At 53.3% G+C, this 15,978-nt stretch overlaps 1 protein-coding gene across 1 annotated transcript; it reads left to right on the forward strand.

The window, feature by feature from the left end:
• Window positions 1–263: 263 nt before the first annotated feature.
• LOC109782879 (probable arabinosyltransferase ARAD1) lies at window positions 264–15,978 on the forward strand. The gene is made up of 3 exons (XM_020341504.4): window positions 264–1,327; window positions 5,908–6,273; window positions 15,437–15,978. The coding sequence occupies exons 1-3, from the start codon at window positions 386–388 to the stop codon at window positions 15,623–15,625; spliced, it is 1,497 nt and encodes a 498-aa protein (XP_020197093.1). The 5' UTR covers window positions 264–385; the 3' UTR covers window positions 15,626–15,978.

Raw genomic sequence — 15,978 nt, forward strand, 5'->3', positions numbered from 1 at the left:
AGGACGAGCAAGGCCGCGAGGGGGTGGTTGGCGAGCGTGGCGTCGTACGTGGCTAACTGCCGCCGACGCGGGGAAGGAAGAAGACGAGGAGGTAGGAAGAAGACGACACGAGGGGATCCAAATTGAACTGTTGGTGCAGCTGAATCGGGCGGCTAGGAGCCGATTTCCGCCGGCGCCGGCGCCTAGTAGTGCCCATAAAAAAAACTCGGCATGAAGCTACTGGTATAGTATAACATGTCGAGTCACCGACCTGTGGGACCTAAAGTAGCGCTAGCAGAAACTAAGTGTGAGCCACTAGCCCCACTACTGCTTCCAATCGCCGTCGTCCCGCTCTCTCCCATCCTCCGCCGCCCGCGACGCGCGACCGTCGTGTTCGGCAGGCCACATGTGGGAGCGCGGCAGGCCACCCCGTAAGCAGCGACCGGCGCCTCTGATCTTGCCGGCGTCGGCGCTGGTGTCGCCCCCGCCCCCTCGGTTCGTCTTCCCCAGATCCCTCTTCGCACTCGCCGCCCGCGCCATGCCGTCGCGCCGCCCCTCCCCTGTCATCCTCCTCCTCCTCGCGCTCGCGCTCGCGCTACTCTTCCTGCTCCTTTCCCCGTCTGGCCCCTCCGCCTCCCGCCTTTCCCACTCCTTCGTCTCCACCTCTCCTTCCTCTTCGGCCTCCTCCCTTCCCTCCCCCGTCAAGATCTACCTGTACGACCTGCCGTCCAAGTTCACCTACGGCGTCGTCCGCAGCTACATGTCCGCGCGGGTTCCCTCGGGTTCGTCGGATGCGGCCGCGGTGCTGGCAGACGAGGAGCTGCGCTATCCGGGGCACCAGCACTCGGCGGAGTGGTGGCTCTTCAAGGACCTCCGTCGCCGCGGACCGCGTGACCGCCCCGTGGCTCGCGTGGATGACCCGGCCGAGGCCGACCTCTTCTACGTGCCCTTCTTCTCGTCCCTCAGCCTCGTCGTCAACCCCATCCGGCCCCCGGCCGCCGCCAATGCCTCCGAGGCGGCGGCCACGGCGGGGCCTTCGTATAGCGACGAGGCAATGCAGGACGAGCTGGTGGAGTGGCTGGAGCGGCAGTCGTACTGGCGGCGGCACCAGGGAAGGGACCACGTGTTCATCTGCCAGGATCCCAACGCGCTCTACCGGGTTGTGGACCGGATCAGCAATGCCGTACGCCTAGTCTCTGACTTCGGCCGCTTGCGTGGTGATCAGGCCTCTCTCGTCAAGGATGTCATCCTGCCTTACTCCCACCGCATCAACCCTTTCAAGGGCGATGTCAATGTCGACAGCAGGCCTGCATTGCTGTTTTTCATGGGCAACCGGTACCGAAAGGAGGTGAGCTCTTGAATCCGAAACAAATATTACACTTTTTTTAGAGATTGATGTGTCATAAACTCATGATGACACTTGATAAGCTGTGTTTAGATCTCTTTCAGAGCACCCAATGTTAAATTCTTGTCTAAGAATTATCATATAAAGTTTGGGTGAAAAGAAAGTTAGGGTATGAAAATAAGATTACATTGGATTTTGTTTGTTTAGATGACTGAGATTACTTCCTGTAAATAAGGAATGACAGTCCAGGAACCGATATCATAGGGTAAGTGAACCAGGAGGCCAGGACACCATTTTGTATTCAAGAGTCAACACATACAATCTCCTGAAGTGAATATTGATATTAGGCAATTAGTAAAGGCTTGTTGGCTACACATTTTGCTGAGAATTGATATATTATTCAGTAGTAGTCTTTTACTATTCTGCAAAGCACAATCTTTTCAAAATCACAAACTTGTATACTTCTTAATCTACCTAATTAATTATTTATTGCAGAGACAAATGCTTGCACAATTTTGCAAACCCTTCCTCCACCTTATCCCCTTCTCTTTCATTCATCTTCTGTGTGTCTACTGTCTAGTGTCTACATGCATCGAAATTTTAAGCTGCGTTCAGTTTTACTTGTTTCCAGTGGCAACTGTTACGCCTAATGTCGGATACTTAATTCTTCATAATACATAATTTAGTCAGGGAACAAGACTGAAGGTAATAAATGCACCATTCGAGCATAGGAAACAATAGTCAGTGGGGATAGGTAGCAGAAACCATTCTTGAGACTCCACACTATGCCCCCATAAGCTACCATAATATAATCTGCTGGTTTTTGGAAGATCTCTAGAAACTACATTTTCCAAAATCATGCAGTTACCATAGTAATTTTTTAAGCATCCCTATGTTGAATTTTTTACACTTCTGTGGGTCCTTATTGTAATCTCAAAATGTTGCGCCTCAAGTCTTGATTAGTTTTTATTTATTTTTAACATTTATCTTCCTTTTAAGTTATATAGTTCCCAGACCTTACTTAAGGTATGGGATTCTGTGCACAGTGGCGGAGCTTGAAAGAAATCTCAGGAGGGGCGAAGCTGCAAAGAAAAACCAAATACAAAATCATACGAACACAACAAGTTAGATATTGCAAATATCAAGAAACCAAGACAACTATATTGATCTTCTCCAGAGTAGCTTTACAAAATACATTTCTAATTTTAGTTATATATATAACCTACTCCATAACAAAAGGAACTATGCCAAAATACCGTTTAACCATGGAGCATTCGGTTCAGTACAGCAAGACTGCACTACAGATTAGCTTTTCGTTTCTTTGCACCCTTAAAGTGCATAAGAACATCTTCATAGCTGTACTTCTCCGTGATTTCACTCTCTATTTTTACTAGCAAGCTATTGGCTAGATAATCATCTTCCATGGTATTGCGTAGCCTTGTCTTAATGATCTTTAAGGTTGAGAATGCTCGCTCGGCGCTTGCTGTAGAAACTGGAAGAGTTAGAAGCAATCGCAACAATCGATCAATCAGATTGTAGATAGAATGTCTCCCTGTCTCGAAAAGATATCGACAAAGATTTGTTAAGGTTGACACATTTTTCAACTCTTTGTCATTGGAGGCATCCACAACAAAGTGTTTTAGTTGCTGCTCCAATCCATAGATTTCCTGTTGGGTGAAATCAGCTGGATAATATTTCTTCACTAACTCACAAATATCATCAGCTTTGAAAGATCTGAATTTATTTTTAGGTATCAGGGTAGCACTAGTGGTCAATAGATCCAGTACCTTGTCATTGAACCTGAATTCTAATTCATGTAGCTGAGTATCAAGTGTTGCACGAAATACTTCCACCCGTAAATAATGCTCCTTAGTAAAATGATCTGGTTGGCGACGAGCACGACCACCACACATAATGTAAGTTTCTCCCAGATCTGGAATATCAATGGAATGGTTTACACAGAACTCAACAACCCTATCAAAAAAGGCCTCCCAACCATCATCTGATCTCATTTCATCAAGAAGAACCTTTGTTGTGCACACTAGACGCATGGCATTTACTATGTCCTGTGATTTCTTTTGCAAAGCTTGACCAAGATCTTCAGTTATCTCCAATATTTCTTCCATCAGACATAAGACAAATATGAACTCAAAAGAGGACAAATAGTTGAAAGCAGTGTCTCCATCTGCACGAATTGAGCCAGCTGACCCATCTGATGCTATATTTTGAAGCACTGAATTTACTGCTTTAAACATTTTCTTTAGGCTGGATATAGAACCTAAGTGAGACCCCCATCTAGTGTCTCCGGGTCTTTTTAGTGTGCAGATCTGGTTTGCCCCTTTACCAGTTTCAATGTCATCAATAGCTAGTAACCGAGCTAGTTCCTCCAACTGGGCATCACGAAGCTCATCATGGCGCCTTGCAGAGGAGTCAACGGTGTTTACAATAAAAAGAAGTTTCTGAAAGAATTGAGCAACGGTGACCACTTCCTTCGATGCAGACACTAGCGCAAGTTGCAAGCGATGAGCGTAGCAGTGGACATAATACGCATATGGGCATTCTCTAAGAAAAAGAGCTTGCAAGCCATTGAACTCCCCCCTCATATTACTAGCCCCGTCGTACCCCTGCCCACGAAGGTTCTGAACGTCAAAAGCATGTTTGGATAACAAAGAACTCAATACCTCTTTAAGTGTTGCGGCTTTGGTGTTCGTCACATGTATCAAGGCAAAGAACCGCTCTTGCAATATACGATCTTCATCAACAAATCTGAGAACCAATGCCATCTGCTCTCTTTTTGCTACATCACATGTCTCGTCCACTAGAATAGAAAACTTAGAATCCCCGATCTCTTCACGGATATGTTTCCTAACTTTCAATGCATAAATGCCCAAAATCTCTTGTTGGATTTCATGTGATGTGTACTTTGAACTGTATGGAGCATTCTCCAAAATAACTTCAGCAATCTCAGGATTGAATTCTGCAAGGAGCTTCAACAATTCAATAAAGTTCCCTCTGTTCTTTGACCCTGGAGTTTCATCATGGCCTCTAAATGCACAAGATTGTGATGTAAGCCACTTACTGCAATTGATACTTTCACCCTTAGCTGGTTTCTTTCTATATTCCTCTGGTTGCCCACTGCTACAACATTTTCTAAATGGCCTTGCTGATTCAAGAAGTCATGGCATGCTTTGGTTGCATTGTTATGTTCAGAGCAAGGTTCAGAACCTATGTGGTTTAAGAAAGCACATTTCTTTCCATCATGGACCTTCTTCCAATTTACAAATCCTCGCACTGTAAAGACATTTGAACCACCTCTCTTGTTTTTGTTTTTGCCGAACAAGAAACAATAGAAGCAATATGCACGATGACTGTCCTCCGAGTACTCCAACCATGATGGGAAATCCTTGAACCAGTCATACTTAAAGCGTCGTTTGCGACCTTCTGGACCATAAGCTTTGTAATTCTTCAAACGGGGCTGCATAATACCAAGCTTCAAATATGCTCGCCGCACATCGTCTCTTTGATTAGGTGGATATTGCCAAATCTGTGGACGTAGTGCTGGATCCCACTGCAAGAATTCAATCCCTTGAAAGAGTACTTCATCTGTTTGAGTTTGATGGCTCTGTCCTTGATGTTGAGGCATCGAAGGATGTGGTCCGTGTTGCTCAAATTCAAGCAATAGCAGAGGAGGCTGAACACAGTCCGTTGGCTGAACAAGCATTGTTTCAGTTGTTGTTGGTTCATTAGGTGAATTACCTCTCTTTCTTTTGAAAAATGCAGCAATTGTTTCCCCCTTAAGCATCACTGCCTCCCTCTCACTGTAAAGAACATTTTTTATTCAGTACAAAATGCAACTGAATAAATCCATGGCGAGATGACCTAATTAGAATTTTCCTCAACTAAGGTGAAATAAGATTCAGAATTAAAACAATTGAACTTTCTACAATTTGCAGAGGGGAGATATAGAGAGAGACAACTGGAGAGAGATCTAGCAAGGGCAGCTGCTCACCGGCTCACTAAGGCACCACAGGGAAGGAGGCTGGAGTGGAGGAGTGGAGGAGTGGATGCAGCAGCGGCTAGCCCTAGCCGGCCGCCCGCCAGCGGCCAGCGATCACCCCCACGCGGCCTCGCCAGCAAGCCACAGCGGCCAGTCTGCCGGACGCCGGCACGGCGGCACCCCCACACTCAGGCGTCCGTGGTCGCAAGCAGCAGTAGGTCAAAGGGGAAATCGATTAGGTCGCTAGATTCGTTCTACAGGGTAACAGGGCTCCAGGCAACGAAGACTACTAGTACTAGTTGATAAATGGGCCTCTGGTTGTGGGCTGTATGTAAAACATATAGGGGTAGTAAAAAAATTTCGTTTTTGCTGGGGGGGCGATGGCCCAGGTTCGCCCCCACGTAGCTCCGCCGCTGTCTGTGCACTCATCCTTCATCCTTTTATCAGACTTTGTTACTATCAATACATCCTTCTTTTTTACTTTATAGCCACGGAGATTATAGTCAATGCTATCTTTCTTTGCTAATTATCTCAGTTTACGCAATAGCATTACTTACGTTACAGTTGATCATTCTTAATAATGTAGGGCGGGAAGATCCGTGATACACTTTTTCAAGTTCTTGAAAATGAGGGAGATGTAATAATAAAACATGGAGCCCAATCAAGGGTGAGTCGGCGTATGGCCACGCAAGGAATGCACTCATCCAAATTCTGCCTGCATCCTGCTGGAGATACTCCCTCGGCGTGCAGATTGTTTGATGCACTTGTCAGTTTATGCGTTCCTGTTATAGTTAGTGATCACATCGAGTTGCCATTTGAAGATGTTATAGACTACAGTAATATATCAATTTTTGTTGACACAAGCAAGGCCGTACAGCCTGGATTCTTAACATCAATGCTTCGGAGAGTCAGTTCAGAGCGGATTCTGGAGTATCAAAGAGAAATACAAAGGGTCAGTACTCCATCTTTTTTTGTTGATGCTGCCATATGCATTTTAGTTCATCTTATGTTGTACTTTCAGTTAATAGGAACCAATCTCGTACTTTCAGTTAATAGGAACCGATTTCGTACATATATCTGGAACAAAATGTTTTTGATCCAGGAATTATATGGATTTTCTTACAGTGGCAGGATCCCCTAAACAGTGATCTTTTATACAGAGTACATTGTGTATATACACCCAGAATACCATAGTGAGATAGCAACATGGTTTTCATGGCGTAATGAATTTTGTGGTGACCAATCCCCTTCATAACTTTATAGTGCTTATGCCGTATGGCAAGGCGACTCATAGACAACCTAAGTCTTTGTGATAGCAAATTAAATCGCACTTGATATAAAAGACCTAACTTTGCATGACAAGTTGACAACAAATTAAGTCACTAAACAGAGTAGATGCACTGCACTAACCATTGCCGACAAATATACTAGCCCTACATGTGGATTGCAAGCTTGAGATATGCACTGCCCTAAGCCACTGCCCACAAATATACTAGCCCTACATGTGGATTGCAAGCTTGATGTATGCACTGCACTAGCACTGCCCACAAATATACTAGCCCTACATGTGGATTGCAAGGTTGAGATATGCACTGCACTAGCACTACATGTGTACATATATACTAGGGCACAACATGTACATTAAGAGAACAAAACAGAGGAACTTTGCAGACAAAGAAACAGGGCACATCGCAGCATAGGGGAAGAAGAGAGACGGGGAGGCAGAGTCAGGGAGAAGAGAGGTGGTTGAGAAGACAGGTAGCTTAACTTGCCGGCAGTGGCGGTGAAGCTGGCCTGAGAAGACTTGCACCGCACCTGCGTCGATCTGTGGATGGGAGTGGCGGGATGTGGCGCTGAAACTCGCCTCCTACCTGCAGCTGAGTGGATAGGAGGTGGTGGATGGGTAAGACGCACCTCCGACCTGGAGTTGAGTGGAGCTAGATGGGGCATGGCTGGAAGAGGCCTGTGGCTTATGAAATTAAGCATGGCGACGTCAACCTCACCATTTGGGTGCCAACAGGACGCCATGCCTCTGGTAGATGCCACATGCAACCTCTGTTGCGAGAGCCGGCACCTTGGGCTCGGAGGGCGCCACAGTGTTATATCGTCACCATAACGACGAGATGGCGACGCCATAAAAACTATGGATAACTGACATGCAAGATCAGTTAGTTTCATATGACCAAGACGAGATGCAAGGAACCCTACATATCGGTAAATCTTTGAGGACTTAGATAGTGGGTTTGTCAGAATCGTCACTGCAAAAAATGGAAAAAAGAATAGTCACTTCTTCATTTGGACAAGTCCACTTAACCTAAAACCACCATGAAGTCCTATAATTACCATATTGAAATGTATTAGACGCAATAACAGAACGACACTTGTTTGATTTAGTGATTTATTGTTGAGAAGCTGGTTATACCTTTTACATTTACTAGCATGGGACACTTGGCTTCTTGTTGCATTTTTGCTAGGAAAGATCACCATTTCTTCCTTCCTGTCATTTAGTACTAACCACTTCATGGATGGGCAGTGGTTTGGAATTGCTTGGCAAACTAAGTTGCTATGTATATATGATTTATTTTCGGGTCATCATTTATGCTCTTCATTGATGGGAGCATATATAGTTGTCGGATCACGGGTTCCGGCAAAACCCTCGAGGTTCGAACACTGGGGTGCGCACGAAGATCTCCCCCTACCGATCCACGTCCTAGCCTTGCTAAGATCTCACGGACTAACTCGACGAACTCGCAACACAAAGAACACAAGATTTATACTGGTTCGGGCCACCGTTGTGGTGTAATACCCTACTCTAGTGTGGTGGTGGTGGATTGCCTCTCGGGCTGAGGATGAACAGTTACAAGGGGAAGAACAGCCTCCTGAGGTTGAGGTGTTCTTGTGCTCGGTGTGTGGCTAAGGGTTGGCTCCAGATCCCATTCGATGCCTAAGGCTCAGTTCGAGTTGCCTCCTACTGTGGTGGCTAGTCCTATTTATAGAGGCCCTGGTCCTCTCCCCAAATATTGAGCGGGAAGGGAGCCAACAAGGGCCAATTTGAAAGGGGACAGCTAGTACAGCTTATCCTGACAAAAGCAGTCTTCGCCTGCAAAAGGCTCTGGTGGTGACGCCGCCTTGGGCTCCACGGTGACCTCCGTCTTGCCATCCTGCTGGTCTTGGTCTCGTTGCACCGATATGGAAACCTTTGCTTGACGCCTCGGTACTTCGCGCCTGCGCTTGCCTCCTTAGCACCAAAGAGGAAACAAGGACACTGCGCGCGCTGGCGCCCGCCTGGCGCCCGCCGGGTCTCGATCGTCATGGCTCACGTCACGAGAACCTCGCGAGGTTTGCCTCGCCTTGAACTCTCCGCCCCTCGCGAGCCAACCTGGGGAGGCCGCTCCCGAGGAGGTCTTGTGTCGTCCGCCTCGCGAGGCTTGGCCCCTCGTGAGGGTCTTGAATGCCTGTTGGTGAAGATGGGCCGTACGGGCCCGCTCGCAGAGCAACACCGTGGGCCGCAGGTAGGCAAGTCTGGGGACCCCCGTTCCCAGAACTCCGACAGTAGCCCCTGGGCCCAAGGCGCGCTCGGGCTTGGCTTCGAGGCAAAGCCAAAGCGCAAGTGCGGAGTGCCGCGGGCCCCAATAGCCTGCGGCCTTGGTCGACGCGTGGCCGCCTGGCTAGGCGGCCACCGCAACCTACACAATTATTCTTCCATCGCCTGCGCCGTACTCCTTCGATTCCTCTGCTTCCCCGGGACTCCGCCCCACTTTCCGATCTGACCTGAGCTCTGCCCACTCCATCGCCATGGCGCCGAAACAAGCGGATAAGGGGAAGGAGCCTCTGACTTCGACAAGTGCGTCTCCGGCCGTCGAGCCCGCAGTTGGCCGATCGCTGGTGCTCAACGATGAGGCCATGGGCAAGGTGCGTCCCATGCTCACCACCAGCTTCAACGAGTGGGGGAAGACGGTGGCTTGGCCTGCGTCTCGTGCTCGCATTGACCGGGTAGCCTCCGAGGTCCCGTTCTTCATCGACGCCCTTTGGGCCGGTCTGGTCCCTCCTTTCTCCGCCTTCTTCAACGCAGTGCTGGAACACTATCAGATCCACATGCTGCATCTTGACCCCCAATCCGTGACCCTTCTTGCCGTCTTCGCCTTTGTGTGCGAGGCCATGGTGGGCATTGCCCCTTCCGTGGCCCTTCTTCGCCACTTCTCGTTGCATCTGATTGACCCCTGACAGAGCTCGGGATGCTTGAGCTTCCATGCCGTGGCTGCGACGACAGGTGCGGGGATCGACTTCGAGCTTCCTCCATCCACGAGCGGGTTTTGGACACGGTGGGTGTTTGTTGATGTCGGAGTGCTCAGCCCTCTGCTCCACCCTTCGCTGGCGCCTGCCGTCCCCAACTCCGGTTGGAGCCACGAGAAGCTCGCGAGCCCTTGCCTTGTCCCCGTCTGGCTCAGGCTGAAGAGGCTGAAAGACCGTGGCGTGACTGCGCCTATGGTGGTGAAGGAGTTTGTGCGACGCCGAGTTGCCCCGCTTCAGCGCCATTCCCGGCCGATGTGGGCCTTGCTTAGCAGCAAGGACCATATGAGGCTTCAGGAGTCCGGGCTCCCTCTTGAGACGCGGCAGACGGTGCTTGGGGTCTTGGCGGGCGTCCCGTTGACGGACGACATGCCTGGGAAGAGTTGTCTGTTGTATCGTTGCTCGAACAAGGAGTTTGTGGAGCACATGCCTTCCTTTGACGAGTGGGGGCTGCGCCCAGACGGCCTGGTGGGACCCCGCGTGAACCCCGTCAACGTGGTTCCCCTCTTCGCTACTGGCGCCGAGCTCACCCCGAGTGTGGAAGCAGGGGGGCGAGCACTGTTCGAGGCCGGTGGCCCTAGCACCATAGTGCTGCTGCCGCCTGGGGCTCCCGAGGCGTCGCCCTCGGGGGTCCGCGATTCTTGGCCTGGGGCAGCTGCTGTGGGGGTGACGCAGCGTGCGACTCCTGAGGCCGAAGCTCCTGAGACCTCGGCAGGTCGCTGCGAAATGACGCCCGACGGCTCTCCTCAGCTTGGCGCCCCTGAGGCTGTCCCTTCAAGCGCTTCTCCTGCCGCACCTCGTACTGGCCGCCATGTCCAACGCTTTGGTCGGCTCTGCGTGGACTTCGAGGAGCTCCGGAAGAGGGAGAGGTCCCCGAGCGGCAGCAGTGGCATCTTTGGGCCGTTGAAGCGGAGGAAGTACATCGCCATTGACGAGTAAGTGCTGCATCCTTATGGTTTCCTGAGTGTCGCATTCCTTCCTAACGGTGGTCCTTCAGGGTCCCTTCCGTCAAGGTCGTTGCATCTCCTGAGGAGCAGCCTCCTGTCTCCTCGACTCCCCCGCTGGCCTTGAGCGCCCCGAGCCCGCACGCCGCTCCTGGCGCGGGGTCGGTTGGAGAGGCGCGCTTGCCTCCATGGCGCCTTGAGCCCGCGGCCTCGTCGCCCCTCCTTTGCGGCCTTGCTTGGAGCTTGGCGGGCGTGCCCAGAACCCCTCCTCTGGTCATGTACGGTGGCTGGTTGGCTTCGGTCCTCGGCTCCTCTTCAAGCAGCGAGCCCCGACTCGCCCGGGCCCCTTGTGAGGCCTGGCTGGCCTCCGGGCACGCGCCAGCTCCCAGCCCCCTGTTGGGAGGGGGCGTGTGGCTTTGGGCCCCTCCTGCAGCCCCCACGGTGGAGGACGAGATGGGCCGTGCGCTCGAGTTCGAGCACGGACGGAGCGTCGTTCGTCATGAGCTCTTCCAGGAGGCGCTGGGCGCGATCAACCGGCTTGGTGAAGAACTCGCGGGTGTCGACGCGCGCCTCGTGGCCGAGAGTCTTCGGCTGGCGGAAGAGCGGCACAAGTTGAAGGTGGCCATCAACCTCGGGCGTCATCAACGCGAGCTTGATAACGCGAAGGCTGAAGCTTCTCTCGAGGTCTCTCGTGAGGCCTGCTCCCGAGGTTTCGAGGAAGCTCGCGAGGGTGACCGCCGTCGCGAGGCTGCGGAGAAGCGCGCGTGGGAGCTCCAGGCCTGGAGTGCGTCCCTGGAGCAGCAGGTGGAGGCGCGCAAAGCCGCCCTTGCGTCGCTGAGGGGGACGCTCGCCGAAGAAGAAGAGATCCGGAGGCGCGAGGAGGCGTTGGCACTGGAAGCCATGGAGCGCAGCCTCGAGCTTGAGCGGTTGGAGACGAGGGAGCGTCAAGTTGCCCAAGCGGAAGATGCCGTTGGTGCACGCGAGGCCAAGGCTCAGGAGGAGGTCGATCGCCGGGTGGCCGAGGTTTGCGCGGGTCTTGAGGGTAGGCATGACCTGAAGCTGCAGCTTGCGGAGACGGAGGCTGCAGGTAGGGCCGCTGCCCTTAGGCCCAGGCTAGCTGAGGTAGAGAGGCGCGAGGAGGCCACAGCGGCCGCCCTGGTCACGGCGCAGGCGGAGTTGGCCTCCGCCCGCGCCGAGCTGCTCTCTCTTCAGAAACGGGTTGATGACGCCGAGGCTGTTGCGCGGCAGAACAGGGAGGAAGTGCTTCAGCGGCGGACATTGGAGCGCGAGCATGCCCCATGCTCCAGGGTCTCGGGAACAGGGCCAACACCACGCTGGGCCATATCTGCGACGAGAATGCCCCTCATCCCCATATGGACGACTACGCCAGCCATCTTCGCTTCTTCTCCGACGTGGTGACGCGTCTGGAAGCTCGATCCGATAGAGCTCGCCAGCTTGTGGAAGAGAGGAGCGGTGGCCTGCTCGGGCGCGCGTTCTCCCGCGTCTTCAGCCATCTTCAGAACACCTTCCTTGACTTCGACTTCGACGCTGCCATTGCCCCCGTACCTGCGGCCATCCGGGGCGACCTGGCGCGATGGGTGGAGGACAACGTGGATGTGCTGGTCAGGGCCTTCTCTTCTGAGGACGACGCGGTGGTAGTCGCGGCAGACGAAGGAGACGTGGTTGACGACGGCGATGTCGGGGCTGGCGAAGGTGGAGGCGATGCCAGCGACGGCGACAGCGACACCAGTGGTGCGTCTGAAGATGACCCGGGGGGCGCGGCGAGCGACATATCTGGCTGATCCCATGTTCCCCTGCTATTTTACCTTGTATGCAAAAACTTGGGCGTGGCCCCTAAAGATTGTAAGAGCATTTTGAGAGGGGGAGCCCCTCGTGTAAACAAACCGCTGCCTTTATTCTTTTATGTCAAGCTGAGTGTGCGTCTTTGTGAATCCATGAGTCTGATGGCAAGTTTGCTGTTGTGGCTTACCTTAGCCGACGGCAAGCCCCGAACTGGATCGTGAGGTCGTGAGCTCCCGGGGAACTCCTGAAGGGTTTGCCGATTCGCCCGAGAGGGCCTCGCGAGAATCAAGTGCCGATCGTGGTATCGACGCACGCGGTGCGTATGCTGCGTCCAGCCCCGCTCGCGAGGGGCCCGCGAGGGGGAGGCAGCGAGTGCGAGCTTCGGAATAAGGCAAGAACCAGGCAACAAGAAATCGCTCGAACAAAAAAAGGCACCCCCCGCGCGCATCAATGAAAATTCAACTTCAACTTAAATCCAAATCCAAAAGGCAAGGCTACAAAAAGAGATCCAAAGCAAATGGCCGCGTCCGGCGCCTAGTCTAGTCTTCTTCTCTTCGAGTCTTCTTACCAGCGCGGAGCTAAGTGCTGCCACTAGGACGTGGGAGGGAGCCCCCGAGGCCCGAGGGCGGCACTCCTGAGACTCCGAGGCGTGTACAGCCCCACTCGTTATTACGTGAGAGTGTCACGGGCGGCGATCTTCACAGGCGTGAGCCTTGTTTCATATCGCCAGACGAGGGCCCCGCCTTGCGCCACCCTCTACCACCATTGGGACGACCAGAGACCAGGACGGCACCAAAGGGGGACGCCAGCGGCGTCCTCGGCGACCACGGGTCCTCTGCCGGGGTAGGGCTCGCCGGCGCCTCCCCGGTAGAGGGCCTACCTCCGGGTGACGCCTTGCTCCGTGCGACGCGGGGAGGGGCCTTGCTCCTGGCTCCTCCTGGGCAGCCCCCAGTGGGTCTCTCCTGATGGGGCGGACATCCCGTGCCGGAACCATCGCCGGGTGCTGTGACTTGGTTCACCTGCGACTCATGGTTAGCGTAAGCTTGCCCCTGAGGGACTAGTGGTACCCTGTATCTGTTGTCGACGGCGCGGTTGCTGGGGCTCTCTGGCGGCTCCTGGAAGGCTTCAGCTCCTAACGCCTCCTCCCATCCTGGTCCGAGGAACGAGCCGGGGTCGTCCTCCGGCGTGTACTCCTGGTTCATCATGCGGGGCACGTAGGCCTCCGAGGCCGCTGCCCCGAAGACCTCGCCGAAGTGCTCCATGCTCCATGTCGCCCGGCCTGTCACGCCGTCGTGAGGACGGCAGGGCAGTGCTCCGATAGGGCCGTATGCGGCAACGCTCGTGCCCGCACCCATCTGGGGTGGCGCGGGCGCAACAGGGCGCCCTCCACCGTGGATCGTGTTGATGTCGACGAGGCCCCCGGGCGCACCCGGGAGCACGTGGGCGCGGCGAGGCCCGCCGTGGGATCCAACCGCCGCCTGAGACGTGAGCTGATAGCAGAAGGGCGGCGCTGCCGTGGCCGCTGCGTCCAGTAGCTCGGCGACGCGTTCCAGCAGCGCATCCCGGCCGCTCTCCATCAGTCGGCACCGTAGCAACTCCTGCGCCACTGTGAGTGCAGCCCGCATGTTCGCCTGCTCCCGCCGGGTGTGCGGTGCCGTTGCCGCGGCGTGGCTTGCGGCCCTTGCTGCGGCTCGCGCTTGTCGTGGAGTAAGGGTGGACGGCGCCTGGCCGCGCTGCCCACGCCCAGCAGCGTTAGGTGGTGCCCGTGCCGCCTGGAGCGCGGGGTTGAGGTCTTCCTGGGCAGGCGGCGCCGCCCGGGCGGGCCAGGCTGCCCAGCGGTTGGCGTCGGCCCTCGGGTCGCCGGACATCGGAACCGCGGAGCGTCGGTGGATCAACTGATGGGGAAGAGGCTCCGGCGCACCCCTACTTGGCGCGCCAAATGTCGGATCACGGGTTTCGGCAAAACCCTCGAGGTTCGAACACTGGGGTGCGCATGAAGAACACCCCCTACCGATCCACGTCCTAGCCTTGCTAAGATCTCACGGACTAACTCGACGAACTCGCAACACAAAGAACACAAGATTTATACTGGTTTGGGCCACCGTTGTGGTGTAATACCCTACTCCAGTGTGGTGGTGGTGGATTGCCTCTCGGGCTGAGGATGAACAGTTACAAGGGGAAGAACAGCCTCCTGAGGTTGAGGTGTTCTTGTGCTCGGTGTGTGGCTAAGGGTTGGCTCCAGATCCATTCGATGCCTGAGGCTCAGTTCGAGTTGCCTCCTACTGTGGTGGCTAGTCCTATTTATAGAGGCCCTGGTCCTCTCCCCAAATATTGAGCGGGAAGAGAGCCAACAACGGCCAATTTGAAAGGGGACAGCTAGTACAACTTATCCTGACAAAAACAGTTTTCGCCTGCAAAAGGCTCTGGTGGTGACGCCGCCTTGGGCTCCACGGTGACCTCTGTCTTGCCGTCCTGTTGGTCTTGGTCTAACCTTTGCTTGACGCCTCGGTATTCCGCGCCTGCGCTTGCCTCCTTAGCACCAAAGAGGAAACAAGGACACTGCGCGCGCTGGCGCCCGCCTGACGCCCGCCGGGTCTCGATCGTCATGGCTCACGTCACAAGAACCTCGCGAGGTTTGCCTCGCCTTGAACTCTCCGCCCCTCGCGAGCCTACCTGGGAAGGCCGCTCCTGAGGAGGTCTTATGTCGTCCGCCTCGCGAGGCTTGGCCCCTCGCGAGGGTCTTGAATGCCTGTTGGTGAAGATGGGCCGTACGGGCCCGCTCGCAGAGCCACTCCGTGGGCCGCAGGCAGGCAAGTCTGGGGACCCCTGTTCCCAGAACGCTGACAATAGTTTTGGCAATAAAACTGCCCAACTGTTATGTTATGTAAGATCAACTGCTACGTCATTGGAAGAGTTCAATCTGGTCTGGTATGCAATGACATGTGAAATGTCGTCTTATTTGCAAGAAACTCAAGGAATTGTATGAAGTTTCAGTTTCAGAGGAGTGTAATGCATATCCATACACATTTGGCAGTTTAGCTACCAGTTTATTTGCTGAACCTTGGATATTTGTTGCAGGTAAAACATTACTTTGAGTATGAAGATCCGAATGGACCAGTGAATCAAATATGGCGCCAAGTTTCCTTGAAAGCACCACTGATCAAGCTGTTGATTAACCGGAACAAACGCCTAGTTGAAAGAGGCACTAATGAAACTGATTGCTCGTGCATCTGTTCAACACCGAGCGAGATATCTACTGTTGGCTAGGCAGTTGGATTGTTTTTGTGGCCTGAATCAAACTTTTGTGCCTGCATTGCCTGAATTTTGGATGTTGCAGTGCTATACATATATATATGGACAGCACGGACCCCTTTTCAGTTCCTGATTGTACATATCCTGCTAACGCCCTTCAGTTCTTGAGTAGATATTACACTGGAGTCAGCATTGAAGAACTCTGTTTTGTTTTGTTTGTTTTATGCTGTTAGCTTGTCAGGATGTCATGTTGAATCAGAATGTCTTATTCACAACATTGATTACAGTGATTCTTAGGGAGAGATCCAAGTTGTAATAGGAGTTATCTAAGGGAAGCAATCTTGAGATATTGATTATCGTACCTGAAA

The sequence above is a fragment of the Aegilops tauschii genome, chromosome 2 (genome assembly GCF_002575655.3).
Source record: "Aegilops tauschii subsp. strangulata cultivar AL8/78 chromosome 2, Aet v6.0, whole genome shotgun sequence".
NCBI lineage: Eukaryota > Viridiplantae > Streptophyta > Magnoliopsida > Poales > Poaceae > Aegilops > Aegilops tauschii.